The sequence below is a fragment of the Uloborus diversus genome, chromosome 1 (genome assembly GCF_026930045.1).
Source record: "Uloborus diversus isolate 005 chromosome 1, Udiv.v.3.1, whole genome shotgun sequence".
Classification (NCBI taxonomy): Eukaryota; Metazoa; Arthropoda; class Arachnida; order Araneae; family Uloboridae; genus Uloborus; species Uloborus diversus.
The window spans coordinates 123975177-123993882 of NC_072731.1; the positions used below are offsets into that span (position 1 = coordinate 123975177).

Consider the following 18706-nt stretch of genomic DNA (forward strand, 5'->3'; position numbering starts at 1 on the left):
GATCTGCCAGTATATCTAGATATGACATGGCTGTTTGTTTACCCTCGAGGATCACCAGGGCACCACTTCCATGCCAGCAGAACTTGCTTCATATCATAACATTCCCTCCAAACCATTGCAGAGTGCACGCATTCAAATGCAAATGGCAAATCTCAAAAGTTTCTAATTCATTGGTCAGTGAATTTATAATGAGCCATTATGTTCTAAAGTATGAAGTATCAACTTTCTAAAAACTTTTGTTGTGTTTAAAAAAATGAGTTTTTTTTTTTTTTTTTTTTTTTTTTTTTTGTACGTATTGCAGGCGTCACCATACTGTCACACATGCGACACGTACAAATCATTATTTTTCAAGCACAGAAACTTTTTTAGAAAGTTGATACTTCATACAACGAAGCGGAATGGCTCCTCATATGAGAATGTATCACAATTAAAAGCCAAAGTTTAAAACTCCGAGAATAAAGTGCAAATATATGCGTAAAACCATCACACCCGTGCAAATGGATTAGGCAACATGAATGAAAACAAGAGTTCACTGTAGTACAAAAGGTATGTACTAGTTTAAGTGGGTACCCCAGAAAAACTAAAATACATAAAACAACTTAAAGCAATCTGAGCATTGAAGCACAAATATTTTTTTGCGATCAGTTTGAAGATGAACTCAACTTCTTTATGAGGTTTTATTTTTGGCTTTAGTTCTGTTACGAAAAATGATATAGTTTAAATTAATGAAAACTGCACTCGCTGCTGAATATGGAAAAGGACTTCACTAGATGTAATAAGCAACTCACAAATCTCTTAATGCACTGATTCTAAGATTTCACATACTTATAAATACGGAAATACAGACGGTGTGTCTGTGTTACACCGTCACAGTGTTATTTTTAGTGTGTATTACAAAACTAAAAATAATTAGAACAAAAATAAAATGAAGCAAACAAATTTAGTGTTATATTTTTGGCATTTGACACTCTCAAAGAGCTAAAGAGCATGGAATCTCGTTCAAACTTTTCAACTCATGATTTTTTAAAAATAAAAAGGAATTCTATTTATTTTCCTCTTAACAAAGCGTAATAAACATAACGAATAACAAAAATCCGATTCTCATATCGGATGCAAAGAGTTCGCATTTTTTCAAGAAGAAGGTATCAAAAGTTAAAAAACGCCAAATAAATGCATTTATCAAATAGCACAAGTTAAGAGATGTATTTGAACGGGTCTACAAGATAAACATTATAACTACTGAAGTAATAGCTGAAAATTTGAAATAGATAAAAAGTGGTTATAATAAAATTGGTGGAGAGGAGGTGAAAGCTTAAGGGACGAAACAAGTTTCCCGTATTATCGCACAATATACAGGGTGACAAGAAATAACTTGGACACGCATGATACATTATATAATGCATCAATAATAATCTTAATGCTAATTAAAATATTACGAGCAAACTTCAAAATAAATATGAATACATTTTTTTCATCTAATATATTTCAAAATTTTCAAAATGGCCATCTTTAACTTTAATACAGAGCTCTAAGCGTGTCGCAAAATTTTCGGCTACGAGCCGCAACTCATTTACTGATATTTTATCCCCTCCTTGCATAAGGATTTCTTTTAGGGATACCGAAGTTTTTTGAGGTTTAGCACACACCCTTATCTCCAAGCCCTTCCTGCATTTTTTGAACGGCGTCAACGACCCCAATCAGTAATGGTATGGGGTGGGATATGTGCTAGTGGAAGAACACCACTTGTTTTTGTTGGTCAAGGAAAAAGATTAACCAAGAAACATATCGCAAACTCATTTTGGAAGATGTTGTCTCACCTTGGTCGTAAAAGCTCTTTGGAAACAAAGGATGGACCTCCTAACATGATTCCACACCTGCACATAGAGCTAAAGGCACTCAAGTGTGGTGCAAGACACATTTTCCGGACTTCAATGGAGCTCAAGAATGACCACTGAATTCTCTAGATTTGAGCCCAATGGATTATTCAGTTGGGTCCATCTTGGAGCCAAGGATGAGCGCTAAACCTCATAAAACTTTTTAATCCCTAAAAAATCCTTAATCAAGGAATAGGATAAGATATCAGTAAATGAGTTGCGGCCCATAGCAGAAAATTTTGTGATACGTGTAGAGCTCTGTATTAAAGCTAAAGATAGCCACTTTAAAAATTTGTAAATATATTAGACGATTTAATGTATTTATATTTATTTTGAAGTTTGATCGTAATATTTTCATTAGCATTAAAATTATAATGCATTATATATATCCAAGTCATTTCTTGTAACCTTGTATATGTATTAGAATTCAGTGTATAACCGAAGCGCTATCATCCTTTTTTCAAATGTAACCACGTGAAACGGTCAAATGTAACCATTGTGATTTTTTTGCTAAATCCATTATTGGGTTCATGAAGTTTTCAAGTCCTAAGCAAGAGATCCCAAGATCAAGTAACTAATAATTCTTGAAATTCACTTTTCAAGATTTTCACTTTTTCTTTTTTGTATTGGCTGCTATTATAGCTGGCCTATTAGTCTTAAAATCGATTAAGAAAGAAAATAGGATAATAAATACTGATCTCTCAATAATTATTTCTTTGGAACATTTTCTTTAAAAAAGGGTGTAAAAAACGTCCACTGAAAAAAAAAAAAAAAAAACGAGTTTATGTGTGCCTTACATGACTTCCTTTGACTCCAATTTAATGTAATTTTCCCATTATTGGTAATTTTAATGTGGTTCAATAATTAACTCTCTAAGTATCACAACAGTGTCCAAATTGAAACTAGATTTCGAAAAAAAAAATCGCCAAATTTGTCGCAAAGTTGGCGACAAAACTTGGCGACCAAAAGACTGGCGATAAATCGTCAAGTGTCCGCCATAGTGCAACACCACTTGAGTTTACATCGAAATTAACAATGATTTCCCCCAAAAAGAAGCAGAGACACCTTTAGAAACACCCGAATGCAACCAAAAAAGGAGGTGCACAACTAGACCCCACTAGGACTCTACGTACCAAATTTCAACTTTCTAGGACATACCGTTCTTGAGTTATGTGACATACATACGCACATATATACGTACATACAGACGTCACGAGAAAACTCGTTGTAATTAACTCGGGAATCGTCAAAATAGTTATTTCGCGTGTCTGTACGTTCCATGTGTGGTCCGAGTCGAAAAAAAAACTCAACATTCATTCGGGAATGCGCAAAATGGAATTTAAGGTCGACTTTTAAGTAAAAATTTTTTCGCGAATACAAAACTTCCTTTTTGGTAAAAGGAAGTAAAAAGAATGCAATTATAGTTGTAAGGGAATGTGGGAGGGGGCGGGGGCAAAGTGAAATGGTTAAGATGACTGAGTTTTTTCAAAATGAACAAATCAGAAATTTGTTTTGAAAATTACAGTACATAAAGAAATAACATTGTATTTTGTAATAAAACTTGCGTTGAAACAGTATTTTTTACTTCCTTTTACAAAAAAGGAAGTCTTGTATTCGCGAAAAAATTTTCACTCAAAAATCGGCCTTTATTTCCATTTTTCTTACCCCCGGATGAATGTTGAGTTTTTTTTTCGACCCGACCACACGTGGACGTATGCCTAGGAATCGACAGACACCCGAAATATCCATTTTGACGACCCCCGAGTTAATTACCACGAATTTTCTCGTGACGTCCGTATGTACGTATGTATGTGCGTATGTGTCTCGCATAACTCAAAAACGGTATGTCCTATAAAGTTGAAATTTGGTACGTAGATTCCTAGTGCAGCCTAGTTGTGCACATTCTCTTTTGGTTTCATTCGGATGTTCCTAAAGGGGTCTTTGCCCCTTTTTGGGGGGAAATCATTGTTAATTTCGATGTCAACTTAAGTGGTGTTATAATTTGTCGGATACTTGGCAATATATCGCCAGTCTTTTGGTCGCCAAATTTTGTCGCCAACTTTGCGACAAATTTGGCATTTTTTTTTTAAATTTGGTTTCAATTTGGCTATTTTTGGTGATATTTAGAGAATAAACAATTAAATTACATTAAAACTGCCAATAATGGGGAAATGACATTAAATTGGAGTTAAAGGAAGTCATGTGATGCACACATCAACTCGTTTATTTTTGACTTAATATGAGTCTTCAAAAAAAAAAAAAGTGGAAAATTTTCACTTTTTTTTCATGGGGCAAAGTGAAAAATAAAATATTTTTCTAATGAAATATTGTCTATTTGATTATAAAACATATTTTTGATCAAAAGAATCAGTAAATAAAAGGCTGAATGAATAAATCAAAATATAATGAAACAATAAACGAATAATTAAATAAATAAATCAATTAATGTATGAAGAAAAATGAATGAGCGAGTAAAAGAATGAATGAATAAGAAAATACGTAAATGAGTGAATAAATAAGTGAATTACTAAATGAAGGAATGTCAATGAATTAATTAAGAAACGAAAACGTAAGTGAGTTATATTAAATGATTAAGTGAGTAAATGAAACAAACTATTTCATTTTGTCCCATCCACTTTGCCCCGTATGTACTTGACTAAATGTACAATTTATTTAAAATACAAATAAGCTCAATATTAAGTAAATTTTTATTGCACTGAATATTATTAGGTCTCAATTAATATTTCAAATGTGGATAACAAGAACTTTATCATTTTATAGTAACAAAATAATTTTTGACTTACAACAAAATATTACAATATGAGTATCATTTTTTAAAAATTGCCTGTATTACCAAACGCTTTAACCTTCGGAGGTATTTCTTTTCCTGACTGGAATAGACTACATATGGTACTATATAGTTAAAATAATACCAGATAGGTGGCGATAAAAGCAGAGTAAATATTTCACCATTTCACTTTGCCCCACTATTTCACTTTGCCCCGTGTTCCCCTACAAGGAAACGGACATCCATGGCAAGAGCGGGTTTGATTTTTTATTTTTCAATCTTTTTTTTCTGTTTGTTTTCTTTCCAATGCAAATTTATTTTAATTTTTTTTGTCACAGCTTGTGCATGAAGTACACATTTATTCTAGATTGCTAAGTCAAAAAAATTTACTTATATATAACAGCAGGAATCTGAGAAACTGTCACGCCTAGCATTATGAGGTGATTCCATAGACTAATAATAAGAGTAGACCGAGCTTTCCCAGACTAGCTGATGAAAAAATTGGTTCATGGATACATCATGTGACTGGTGGAAGGCTTGGCGGAAACTTTGGCAGCATGGTTGCTAGATGGCAACATTATCTATAGTTTGGTACTCGACATGTATTTTAAGACTTAATGTATTTTCATTATAATTTTTTTTTCCAGGTGCAGAGAATGAACTGTTTTTCTTTAGTTATGCATTATTTTGGCATTAGTTTTTGATCACAGTTTTCAGTAACTTTTATTTCATTTGGAGCTGCTACGTCAGCGTTGGTGTGAACGTAATGGCGTAAACGTTTTGCGTTGACGCAAAAATGTACTAACCGGTATCTTAAATTGAAGTTTTAGGTAAAAATCTTACCGTTTGCCGATTCTTTTCGGGCCTTGCATCTTTAATTGCTTATAGAGTTATTGAAATTGACTATAAAAAATGCAAAATACGATCTAAACGAAAAATTTACTATATATTAACAAAATATTTACAAATTAGAATAACAAATTTACAAATCGGACTTCATAAAAGATCATTCTTCCGTGTTCCATCAATTCTATTTATTTTATTTCTCGCGAGCGTTGGTCGTCTGCTACGATCAACGCCCGCTGTTGCTAGGTAATCCACCAGTCACATGGTTTGGTTTATGAGCAGCAAAAGGGTTGCCATAGCTCGGTCTATTCTTATTATTAGTCTATGGGTGATTCATGCCATCTTGTATTTTTTTGAAAAAATTACCAACTGTTATAAATCTTATTAGAAGACTAAATCCAGAATTTTTCTTTCTAAAGTTGAGTTGTTCAGTTTCTGCGCGGCTCTAAAGGCTTGTGTACGGTATTAAAAATTGATCAGATTTTTGAGACATAGAGAAGTCCATGTGCCACAATTCTTTCCGAAAACAGTTTACTTCCAAATTTTTTTGTGTATGAAATATAGAAGGGTCTAACTTAATATAATAAACGACAAATTTGTCGCAACTAGACGCCCCAAGGTCAATGAGGGTCGCCAAAAAGTGGCATTCTCGACGTTTTTTTTAGCATTTTTGATGTCTAAAAGCAGCTTGCACCTTTCAGTTGCCCCGACTAAATTAGTGACGTTTGAAAGGCAAGTATAAGCGCTTTTAAAAAATGTATAAATTTTTGTGGCACCGATATTCAAACTGTCGTAACCTCTTGCGCGAACAACATGTTGGAATAATTTTTTTGCCATTATTATATTCTATTATGTGTCTTACCATATCAATTATATCCATTGAGGCGAAATGCTTCAAAAAAATTTGAAAATTTTTTTTAACTTAGCCTACTTCAGTAATCTGGGCTTTTTGATACTACTTGCCCGACTTACTGTTATGCTATTCATAAAGTTTGAAATATAAAGTGATATTTTAATGCTCTGTGACACAAATATGAAAATTTTGAAATTTATTTAGTTTTACATATGGCATCAATAAAATTTAAGGGAGACTGGAGACAGTTGATCCCCTTTTTTGTTGTAGCTTATAAGTTTTGTTTGATTCAATGGAGTATATAACGTCACATATTTAGTCTTTTTCCCGTCAAAATGTTATGCCGTTTTTTAAAATATATATATTTGAACAAAATATGTTTCAGAAAAGCCAAAACTTGGTAAAAGAATCAAGTCTTCTTAGTACTAAGAGACTTGATCCCAGTCTCTCATAAGACTTGATCCTGGGAGCAAAAGAGTCCTTATATGTGCTTTAAATGCAAGTTAAACATTTATTATCGCGACATGGTTATTATTTACTCATTAAGAAAAAAAACCCCAAAATTTATTGTGTCAAGTTAAAAACTAAAATGAAACAAAGACAATTGACTCTAAAATAACAAACAAAACCAACTCTGTAACAGCAAATAAATGCTAAAGGGTTCAATAATTTAATTTTACCCTAAATCTTGTTCAAGAACAGCAAAAACTGAAAAGTAAATAATAAAATATCGAAATGTATATACTATTAGTGACGAACAAAATTAGTGTTTTGACGTCGAAAACTATAAAAAAATTTCAAAATTGATTCCGACAATCAGCTGAAATTGTTTGAATAAAAATGAAAAAGAACATTAATTTTCGAAATTCAAGAATTATTTTGGAAAATTAAAGTGTAATCTGCCGTAGGCAGGTAAATGCAGTATCTGCAGGGATGAGTTTTCGAGATATTTGAAGAAACACGTTTTGAATTCAACGATAAGAATAGGGAAAGGTTGAAACTAGACGTTTTTTTTCGTTTTTTTTTTTAGCGGAAACGAAAAGAGCAAGTATGTTCAAAAAGCTGACGAACAAAAATGCAATGACAATGCAAAAAATTGGAAAATGAAAAATTTGCAGTTACTGATCTTTACCTGCCGGCGGCAGTAATAATCTTAGTAGTAGATGTAACCAACTAGGTTAGGAGCATTTTTATTACTTAATTTTCGTTCTATACTTAATCAAGATAGATGAAAAACTATAAGTTTCTTTAGCGATGCTAGTTATTTCTTATTAGAGAGTTTTGTTTGTTAAATATGAGTTTTATTAGCTACTGTTTTCGTTTTGTTTCCGTTTTTTATTTGATAAGATTTTTTTTAATGAGAAAATGATAACCATGTCGCAATAGTAAATGTTTGACTTGCATTTAAAGTACATATAAGGATTCTTTTGCCCCAGGACAAGTCTCATGAGAGACTGCGATCAAGTCTCTTTGTACTAAGAAGAGAAATTCTGTTACAAAGTTTTGGATTTTCTGAAACATATTTTGTCCAAATATATGTATTTTAAAAAACGGCACACCATTTTTACGGGAAAAAGACTGTTCTAAATATGTAACGTTATATGCTCTATTGAATCAAACAAAAGTTATAAGCTCCAAAAAAAAAAAAAAAAAATGGGATCAACTGTCCCCAGTCTCCCTTAAATGTTATTAATGCCATATTTAAAACTACATAAATATCAAAATTTTCATATTTGTGTCACGGGCATTAAAATATCACTTTATATTGCAAACTTTATGATTAGCATAACATTAAGTCGGGCAAATAGTATCAAAAAGCAAAAAGGCCAGACTACAAAAGTAGGCTAAGTTGAAAAAAAAATTCAAAATTTTTTGAAGCATTTCGCCTCAAGGGATTTTATTGTAATGGTAAGACACATAATATAGTATAATAATGGCAAAAAAAATATTCCAATATGTTGTTCGCGCAAGAGGTTACGACAGTTGGAATATCGATAAAATATGACATTTTCCGCATTTCGGTCTAACGTAACGGAAATCATAAGTGCGAACACTTGCCTTTCGAACCACACTAATTTTGTCGGGGCAACTGAAAAGTGCAAGCTGCTTTTAGACCTCAAAAATGCTAAAAAAAGTCGAAAATGCCACTTTTTGGTGACCTTCATTGACTCTGGGGCATTTAGTTGCGGCAAATTTAACGTTTATTATATTAAGCTAGACCCTTATATTTCATACTGTTAAATTGGTTATAAAAATGATCATAGTAGACTGAATATAAAGGATCATTTTTTTTTATATTAATGATGAAACTAATATTTTAAAGCGTTGTGTAAGAATAAATGCAAAAATCCCATATATTTACGTATAGTGGAAAATTATAAATCAACAATAAATTCATAAAAAACAACAATTCAATTTTTGTGAAAACTTACCATCATTCTTTTTATTTTATTTTGATATCATGTTTTTATCAAAAATATTAAACCAAATCACCAACAATAAAAAAAACCATATCAATCAATATTCTATATATATATATATATTCAATTTGATCTATGCTTAAACAATACTTGAAATTGGATAATTCACTATGTACTTAGTTGATATTTTGGATAGCATCGAAATGCGACGATTTCTTTGCTCATTTGAATGCATTCAATATTTTAACGGCTATTTCCTTTGTTTTTTTTTTTTATCGAATGAATTGGCTATGTACTGCTTTATCACTATTAATACGTTTGAAGATCACATTTTTGAAGAACTATTGTTGGTCCACTGAAGATGATGACAGGATTAAGTAGAACCGTTCATAGGCTATATATAGTTGAGTGTTCGATAAATTTCTTGGAATGTTGATGAATCGGCAAGATCATTATTTCTGGAACAACATCAAGTGATATTGAACTTGTTAATTTTTGCGACTATAAGTAGTAATTGGCGTCTTGAAAAAAAACTTGAAGATGTTTTGCAATTAATAAATTCCTTGGACTATTAAAGAATTGGCAAGTTCCATGATTTCTGCAGCAACATCAAGTGGGTATTGACTTGTTGATTTGCGACGAAGATCAAAAATTTTACTTCTAAATAAACAGTTTCTTGATTAATATAATTGAACATTCATTAAAATACTTATAGTCCATATCTTACTCATGATGTTTTCAGATATCGAAGAAACTTGTATTTTTTCCTTTTCTGCGGCTGGAACAATACACACAGATTTCGCACCCACATGATGCTGCTTCACGAGGAGTACTGCACTGGACTTTTTTGAAGATAAATCAGAATCACAAAAACGAAATGGCACAAGGACGCTGTGTCTCAATATCCAATCACATTGTTGCATTTAAAAAATGACAGCATAAGACTCCACCCTTATTTTTTCAAATTTAGGTGAACAATTTTGGCTCGTGTTGGTGCTGCCCTCTATCAGTACAAAATACCAATATTGTAAAAATCCCAAAAAATAAAAATGTTAAAGTCTGATTCTTTAACATTACTCCCCCCCAAAGGAAAAAAAAACATGATATCACAATGAAATAGTTTCAAAAAAAATTTTGAAATGGTAAGTTCACAATGCTTTCAATGGAATTGAAAACAACTCTGGATTAGCATGAAAGAGTTATCAAGGGAAAAAAAAATTTTTGTGGTTCCTAATGCATATGAAAACATATTAAAACTGAAAAACTGTTCAACATTCAAATTGCAACAATTGTACATTTCCTGAAAATTTCCATGATAATTCACAATAAATATTGCAGTGTTAGTTACAACATTCTCCAAAGTAGCTAATTTTAGACAATGATCAACCATTATTGCAATCATATATCAGGTAGCTAATCTGATATTAATCATTAAAGTGATTACATAGATCTTATGACGAAACAATACAAATGCATACTACAATATATAAATGCCGAAACAAAAAAAAATCATTTAAGTTGCAGGAAAAATTTTACTACAATGCAATTTAATGCTTTTATCATTTGTCTCCTGCGGCTTTAATAAATAATTGTCATTTCTAAAAATTCTTTCAATGGTAAATGGCCCTTTATATTTAGGCATCAAGGCACCAGGCTTGTTTAAAATTTTAATGAATACTTTATCATTAATTTGGAATTTGTGTATTTTTCTACCCTTGAGTTGATTTTCGTGTTGTTTAAAATATTTGTCTTCGTTCTGTGCCACGGCTTTTTTATTTTCATCAGCACATTTAGCCATTTCCTTAGCATATGCATCATAATGAGACACTAAATCAATATCAGAAAAAATTTGCATTGGAACATTGATGTTTCTACCCAAAAATAGTTCAGCAGGAGAAAAACCAGTAGCACCATGTTTACTGGCGTTATAATGAAGTTTAAAAATTTGAAGTTTCTGAGACCATTCACATGTATTCTCAGATAAGGATGCGACGGATTCTTTTAAAATTCGATGGGTTCTTTCAATTGTTGAGTTCCCACGAGGATAGTATATTGAAGATTTTCTATGCTCAATGTTTAATCCCTTAAAAAATTGTTCAATCTCATCAGAAATTAAATTAAGACCATTATCAGTCAAAATTACCCTAGGAACTCCGTAAGATGAAAAATAAGTGTTCAAGCATTTAATTATACTAGTAGAAGAAGTATTTGATAAACTAAAAGTTTCCAAAAATCTGGAATAATGATCAACGATTGTAAGAATAAAAAACTTATTATCAACCGATCTACATAATTTACCTACCAAATCACAAGATAAAAATGAACCAGGGCTTAAGTCCTTTTTAGGAATGAATTTTGGTACAGTGTTATTGCGCTTGGTCTTATTGGCCAGACATTTTGGACAGGCTCGACAAAATTTTTTAACAGCAGTAAACATGGATGGAAAAAAATATAATTTTTGCAAAAAATTATACGTCTTTTGAGCAGCAAAATGTGGAGTATGGGCATTTTCAATAGCAGCATTTCTTAAAGTAGAAGGAACATAAATCCTTTTAAATTTTTGAATTTTATTCCTCTTCTTTACCTCAACAATCTTAAGTAAAATTTTATCATCTAAACAAAATGTTTCCAAAGTATTTTTATCATTGTTTTGCAATCTTTCAATAATTTCTAAAATTTCCCTATCCTTCTGCTGTTCCTGGAAAATAATGTCCTTCGACAAGTTATGTTTTGGTTGGAAAAGATTAATGTTATTAACTGTCATTTGATTTTCCTCATATACGCGGCTTAAGAAATCGCTTGGATTTTTTGCCCCAGGGATAAATTGTGGGTCGTATGAAAAGTCACTTAAAAATAAAATCCATCTGCATACCACGTCAGGTTGTTTTTCCATGTGTAGGAATTCCGTCAAAGCTTTTGCATCACAAAAAAGAGTAAATTTGACTCCATATAAAATTTCCCTAAAATGTTTAATAGAAGAATAAATAGCGAAAAATTCCCGCCTCACAGAAGAATACTTTGATTCAGAAGGTGACAATTGCTTAGAAAAAAATTCAATTGGAAAAAATTGGTTGTTGATTTTTTGCATAAGTATAGCTGAAATGGCAATTTTGCTAGCATCAGTAACCAAAAATAAAGGAGCATCCTTTACAAAATTTTTTAGTGTTGGCTTGTTTAAAATGGCATCCTGTAATTTTTCAAAAGCATCCTGACATTCGTTTGACCAAAAGAATGGTGTGTTTTTCTTAGTCAAATTAACTATAGGAGCGACAATTTCAGCATACTCAAAAACAAGATGTCTAAAGTAATTAGTCATACCCAAAAATGATTGAACCTGCTTGGTGTCCCTCGGGATAGGAAATTTATTTACTTTATTTATGTTATTCTCAGAAGGAGAATATCCATTATGGTCAATGTTGAAACCTAAGTATGTTATGGAGGGTTTACACAGTTGAAGTTTAGCTGGGTCGAGAGTGAAGTTAAAGAGTTTCAGTCGATCAAATACCTGCTGGAGAAGATTTGATAACTGGGCTATATCATCAGCAGCCAGAATTATATCATCAAGGAAAAATTGCAAGTTAGGACCCTTTAATCCCTTTAAACAATGAGTAATCAGAGAACAGAAGTAGCTCCCACTATTCCTTGCGCCAAAAGGAAGACGCTTGGGTTGAAAATTTCCCAATTCGGAGCAAAATGCTAACTTTTCCCTATCTTCGGATTTTAATAAAATTTGGAAAAAGGCTGATTTTAAATCGAGTACACAATATAATTTTCTACCCGCAATATTTTGCACTATCTCTGAAATCTTTGGTAGACAGATTTTGAATGGCTCAGTAATAGCGTTTAAAAGGCGATAATCAACTACCATTCTAAAATTTGGTTTTGCATTGGGATCATTTGATTTTGATGGCTTTCTGACAAAAATGCAAGGGAATGAATAACTACTAGTGGAATGTTCAATAATTTCTGCCTCTAAAAGCTTATTAATCTCCTTTTCAGCAAATTGCTTAGCTATTCGAGGTAATGGATATGGTTTAGTTGACAGAGGAAAGTCATGAAAAAGTTTAAATTCAGGTACAATAAAATCCGTAGAGCCAAGTGTTAAATAATTTTTTGAAAAAACTTCATAGTTGTCCATTAATAATTTTGTCATTTTATTTTTGTCATCCTCATTAAGGTGATCTAAGCAAAAATCATCAGGTGAAAGTTCTTTCTTTCTCAATTCCTTAATTTCCTGAATTGTCAAATTGTTTACTTGAGCGGTCAGAGAATCAGAAGGTTGTTCGAAGTCATTTTCAGAAATTTCCTGAACAGTACCTAAACCTTGATTCTTTTGAATGATAAAATCGGTGTCAGAATTGTTGTCAACAATGATGTACATTCCCTCAGCATTTTTGGCAGAATGCAGAGAAAAATTAATGCTACATTTATCCTGAATTTTACCTGGTGAAAAAAGCAATAAATTGGAATTTTTAAGTTCTTTAGGAATACACATTTTTACAATTTCAAAAGAATTTGGAGGAATTTTAACATTAAGAGCAGATTTCACTTTGAAATAATTAGTTGAAAATTCCTGAACATCATTAACAATGGTATCATTGGTTGCAGAAATAGCATTAGCCTGCTTGATTTGCTCATTAGGTGAAATAGTAATGAAGTCTAATTTAGTTTTGTCAGTTATTATTCTCTTATTTACAGTGTCGAGAATAATTTTGTTACGTTGAAAAAAATCATACCCCAAAATGAATTGATAATTAGCATTCCAAGAAAAATTTGTGGTGAAAAAAAGATTTGAAAACCACTTCCCCTGAATTTTGAATTTTAAATCCACAGCTGACCTACAATTTATGCTTTCATTATTTACGGTCTTAATTTTCACTCCCCTTGACACATAATTTAATTTTGAAACCTCCTTGATTTGTTCTAAAACAGAAAATTGACAAATTGAAATATTCGCACCAGTATCCATAAGTGCATAGCATTTAAAATCCCTAAAAGTAATTTCGATGATGGGTAAGGAATTTTCAGAATTAGTGCAGGACATTAGCACCCTATTATTTAAACTTTGTAATTCATTATCTTTTTGATGGTGATTATCAAAATTTTGTAAGGTTCCCATCTTCTGCACATTTTTCACATCATCCCTTGAAAAAATATCATTGATCTCATTTGACAAAAATTTATCTTGAAAAAAATTTGGATCCTGCCATCCTACAGTCTCATTGACATGATTATGGGGTTCCGAATTCTGATGGCTAGCATAACCTCGAATACCCCCTACTAGTTTAAATTACCCTGGTTGGAGGAGTTGCGGTGGTACGGTTTGAAATTTCTTCCCCTTTGCCTATTGTGGTAACCCCTATGACCTGAGCGGTTCCTCTGGGAAAAATTGTTTTGATTGTGACCCCTGGAATTACCTGGAAAGTACCAACATTTAGTGGTCCAGTGATTACGGCCACAAATATGACATTGAATATTTTCAAAATTGGTTTGATTTTGTGAAGTTGATGGACCCTGATTAAAATTTTTATCTTGAAAATTATTTGTTCTATTCACCTGAAGAGAATTTACATCATAATTAAAAGTTGCAGCATTCTCATTTATTCCCTTTGAACTTTTTAAATTGTTAACAGACTCTGTCAAAATGGAAATTTTTCGATTAGTTTCCTCCTGGCTTTGTAACAAAACATTAATTTCCAGTTGGGGGTTACAGAAATTCCCAGAACTGTTAAGGGCATTTTCAACATGCTTCGCAATTTTAAGTGCCTGTTTGAAAGTGTTGGGACCCTGCTTCTGAACCTCAATTCTGATGTCGGGCCTTAGAGCATCAATAAATTTGGAAAATTTTGATTTATCCACTAAATCCAAAAGATCCTTCTCTGCGTTGTTATTTGGGTTTAAAAATCTATCAGCGGCTTTAACAAAACATTCACTTAAATCCGTTACGGATTGCCCCTGCTTTTGTGATATACCCCAGAAATCCTTTTGGGCAGATTCAAAAGAAATTGTGTAAGAATATTTTCTCTTTAACTCTTGAGAAAGCTCGGAAAATGTAGCATCGGCATTTCTTTTTAAGATTTCGGAAATAAAATCCTGTGCTTTGTCTCGTAATCTCAATTTTAAGATTATTATTTTCTTTGCAGCTGACCATTTTTCGAGTTCAGCAATTTCACAAATGTTATCCAGAAATGCATGCACATTCTCGGAGTTTTCTCCAGAAAATGTTGGGATGAGGGGTAACAATGAATTTGCCATGATACAAATTTTAGTACTTATTCAAAATATATATGCAACTCAAAAAAAATATATATATGCATTCATGAAAAAAATGACACAAATATTCAACCATAATAATATAAAATCATTTTGGCATTAAATTATCATATATAATCCAGAGTGGTTTTCAATCATTGATTAAAATAAGTAAAATAACCCCAGTTCGCTCAGACGGCACCATAAAATGTTAAATTGGTTATAAAAATGATCATAGTAGACTGAATATAAAGGATCATTTTTTTTTTATATTAATGATGAAACTAATATTTTAAAGCGTTGTGTAAGAATAAATGCAAAAATCCCATATATTTACGTATAGTGGAAAATTATAAATCAACAATAAATTCATAAAAAACAACAATTCAATTTTTGTGAAAACTTACCATCATTCTTTTTATTTTATTTTGATATCATGTTTTTATCAAAAATATTAAACCAAATCACCAACAATAAAAAAAACCATATCAATCAATATTCTATATATATATATATATATATATATATTCAATTTGATCTATGCTTAAACAATACTTGAAATTGGATAATTCACTATGTACTTAGTTGATATTTTGGATAGCATCGAAATGCGACGATTTCTTTGCTCATTTGAATGCATTCAATATTTTAACGGCTATTTCCTTTGTTTTTTTTTTATCGAATGAATTGGCTATGTACTGCTTTATCACTATTAATACGTTTGAAGATCACATTTTTGAAGAACTATTGTTGGTCCACTGAAGATGATGACAGGATTAAGTAGAACCGTTCATAGGCTATATATAGTTGAGTGTTCGATAAATTTCTTGGAATGTTGATGAATCGGCAAGATCATTATTTCTGGAACAACATCAAGTGATATTGAACTTGTTAATTTTTGCGACTATAAGTAGTAATTGGCGTCTTGAAAAAAAACTTGAAGATGTTTTGCAATTAATAAATTCCTTGGACTATTAAAGAATTGGCAAGTTCCATGATTTCTGCAGCAACATCAAGTGGGTATTGACTTGTTGATTTGCGACGAAGATCAAAAATTTTACTTCTAAATAAACAGTTTCTTGATTAATATAATTGAACATTCATTAAAATACTTATAGTCCATATCTTACTCATGATGTTTTCAGATATCGAAGAAACTTGTATTTTTTCCTTTTCTGCGGCTGGAACAATACACACAGATTTCGCACCCACATGATGCTGCTTCACGAGGAGTACTGCACTGGACTTTTTTGAAGATAAATCAGAATCACAAAAACGAAATGGCACAAGGACGCTGTGTCTCAATATCCAATCACATTGTTGCATTTAAAAAATGACAGCATAAGACTCCACCCTTATTTTTTCAAATTTAGGTGAACAATTTTGGCTCGTGTTGGTGCTGCCCTCTATCAGTACAAAATACCAATATTGTAAAAATCCCAAAAAATAAAAATGTTAAAGTCTGATTCTTTAACACATACACAAAAAAAAAAAATAAATAAATAAATAAATAAATAAATAAATTAAAAAAAAAAAAAATTTGGAGATAAACTGTTTTTGGAAAGAATTGTGGCACATAGCAATTTTTATGTCTCAAAAATTCGCTCAATTTTTAATACCGCACACAAGCCTTTAGGGGACCGCAGAAACTGTACAACTCAATTTTAGAAAGAAAAATTCTGCATTTAGTTTTCTAATAAAATGAAAAACAGTTGGTAATTTTTCGAAAAAAAATGTAAGATATCATGAGTCACAGGCATTACACTCTCTCAGATTATTGCTCTTAAGTGAAAATATTATGATTTAACGCAAAATATTAAAAAACTACGTCGTTTTCATCAATAAAGCTCAAAACACAAAAATTTCATGCGAAATCCCAAGAGCCCAAGATATTTATCAAAAACCCAAGCTCTAGCAGCCCTTCTTGTAATAATCAATTTCCATTGTGTCACGCAGCTTGCCGCCCAGAAGACAGTGGAGAAGTACGAGGTGACCATCCACGAGATGAATGTCCGCATCGAAGAATTGAACCGCACCGTGACCGAGATCACGGCTCAGCGTTCACGACTCAGCTCTGAGAATTCCGACCTCATGAAGGAAGTGCAAGACTACAAACTCTCGTTGGACAACACCAACCACTTGAAGCTGCAGTTAGCCTCTCAACTGGAGGATCTGCGAAGGAAATACGAGGATGAGGAGAGGGTAAGACATAATACTTTATTCATTCATTTCTCAAATGTTGTTTGCGCACTTGCGCTAAGCCACATGCATGCGCTTTTAAGGCTCCTGTCCGTCTACTAAAAGGGTTCAGTTGTATTCTGCATTGTCTGAAAATTAGTACTACATCTATGGCTGAAGAGTGGTGAACTTGATAGGTTAGGCCTTGGGCAAGTCGGTGTATTTTCAAGATGCAGAAAATCGTAAGTGTCCATAACGTGTGATTATGGGGAACGTTACAAATCCTTTGAATATTCATTTGGCTAGGTTACTTTTGGAACAATTTAATTTTTTGAGCAGCTCTTGTCGAGATTGGGGGTCGAAATTCTCAAGCTATTTTCCGATGGTGGTACAGTTATAAGAAAACAAACCGATACACTCTGAATTATTCGGCTACTACAAGTGCTATGAGAGAAAGAAAGGAGTCATCCAACAAGGATAAAAGTCGATAAATTTTGATAATGGATCATGTACAAAGCAAAATTATCACAAATTCTGAGTTTTCATATAGAATTCCATATTTTTTACTACATAAATGAGTTTCTGAGACTAAAAGCAGCTAGGGGCCAGTGGAACGAAAACTAGCGAAATACAAATCAGAGACTGCCACCGCATTTAAGATGACACTTTCAAAGTCAAAGTTCACCGATCAATGCAATCAAGTTTACTTTATTCCAATATTGTTTTCAGAGGAAATAACTGAAGTTACTCTCTGTAATACATTAGTTTTAATAATTCATTAACAATTTTCTGGTTTTGTTAAAGATATCTATTTTTATCTAACTTGGGGAAATATAATGTTAAGGTTTCAGATTTAAACGAAAAAAACTTCAATATTCTAGCATTTTTCTTAAAACGTAGTTGGAAGTATAATTACGCCACCCATAAGCGCTGCCAGAATGTATCTTCTGGAGGGGTTTCAGAAAGTATTTACCTGCATAAAAACTATTGTATTAGAATCGGCAATATTATTAAAACCAATGCCTTTGAAAAAGGTTTTGACCCCCAAATCTGCATCACTGCTTCTACGGTCTGTGACTTCTTGTAACCATCTCAGCATGAAATCTAGAGGGCTCTTTAGTGCTGTATCTGGACCACTTGTTTAGTTTTTTCAAGAAACAGAAGCAGCTGCTCTATCTGCAACATTAGGAATTGCTTGGAGCTGAGTTAACGTCTTTAATGAACTCTGAAACGAATTCCATGAAGTGATTCATCGTCTTCGAGAATCAAGTCCGAGTCACTGGTGCTTATGTCTTTTCGACTTTGAGTTAATTCCTAAGAAGAAGGAATCATTTTGTAGATTTCGTTTCAGAACAGTTCCAGAGATTCATGCGGCAGCAGACTATCGTCAGAACAGGCCCTGCTACGACGGGTGTCCTACGACTACATCGTTGAAAACGGGATGTACACAGTTCTGGTGACTAAGTTGAAGGACAGTAAGGCTTGGTGAAATGTA

General features: G+C 32.4%; 1 protein-coding gene across 1 annotated transcript in view; it reads left to right on the plus strand.

Annotated features, from left to right (window-relative positions):
* Positions 1–18706, plus strand: part of LOC129231790 (paramyosin-like) — a 123429-nt gene that overhangs the window by 40624 nt on the left and 64099 nt on the right. Inside the window, exon 6 of the mRNA XM_054866168.1 lies at positions 16990–17235. Coding sequence (XP_054722143.1) covers positions 16990–17235 — 246 coding nt within the window. The remainder of the gene's footprint in view (positions 1–16989; positions 17236–18706) is intronic.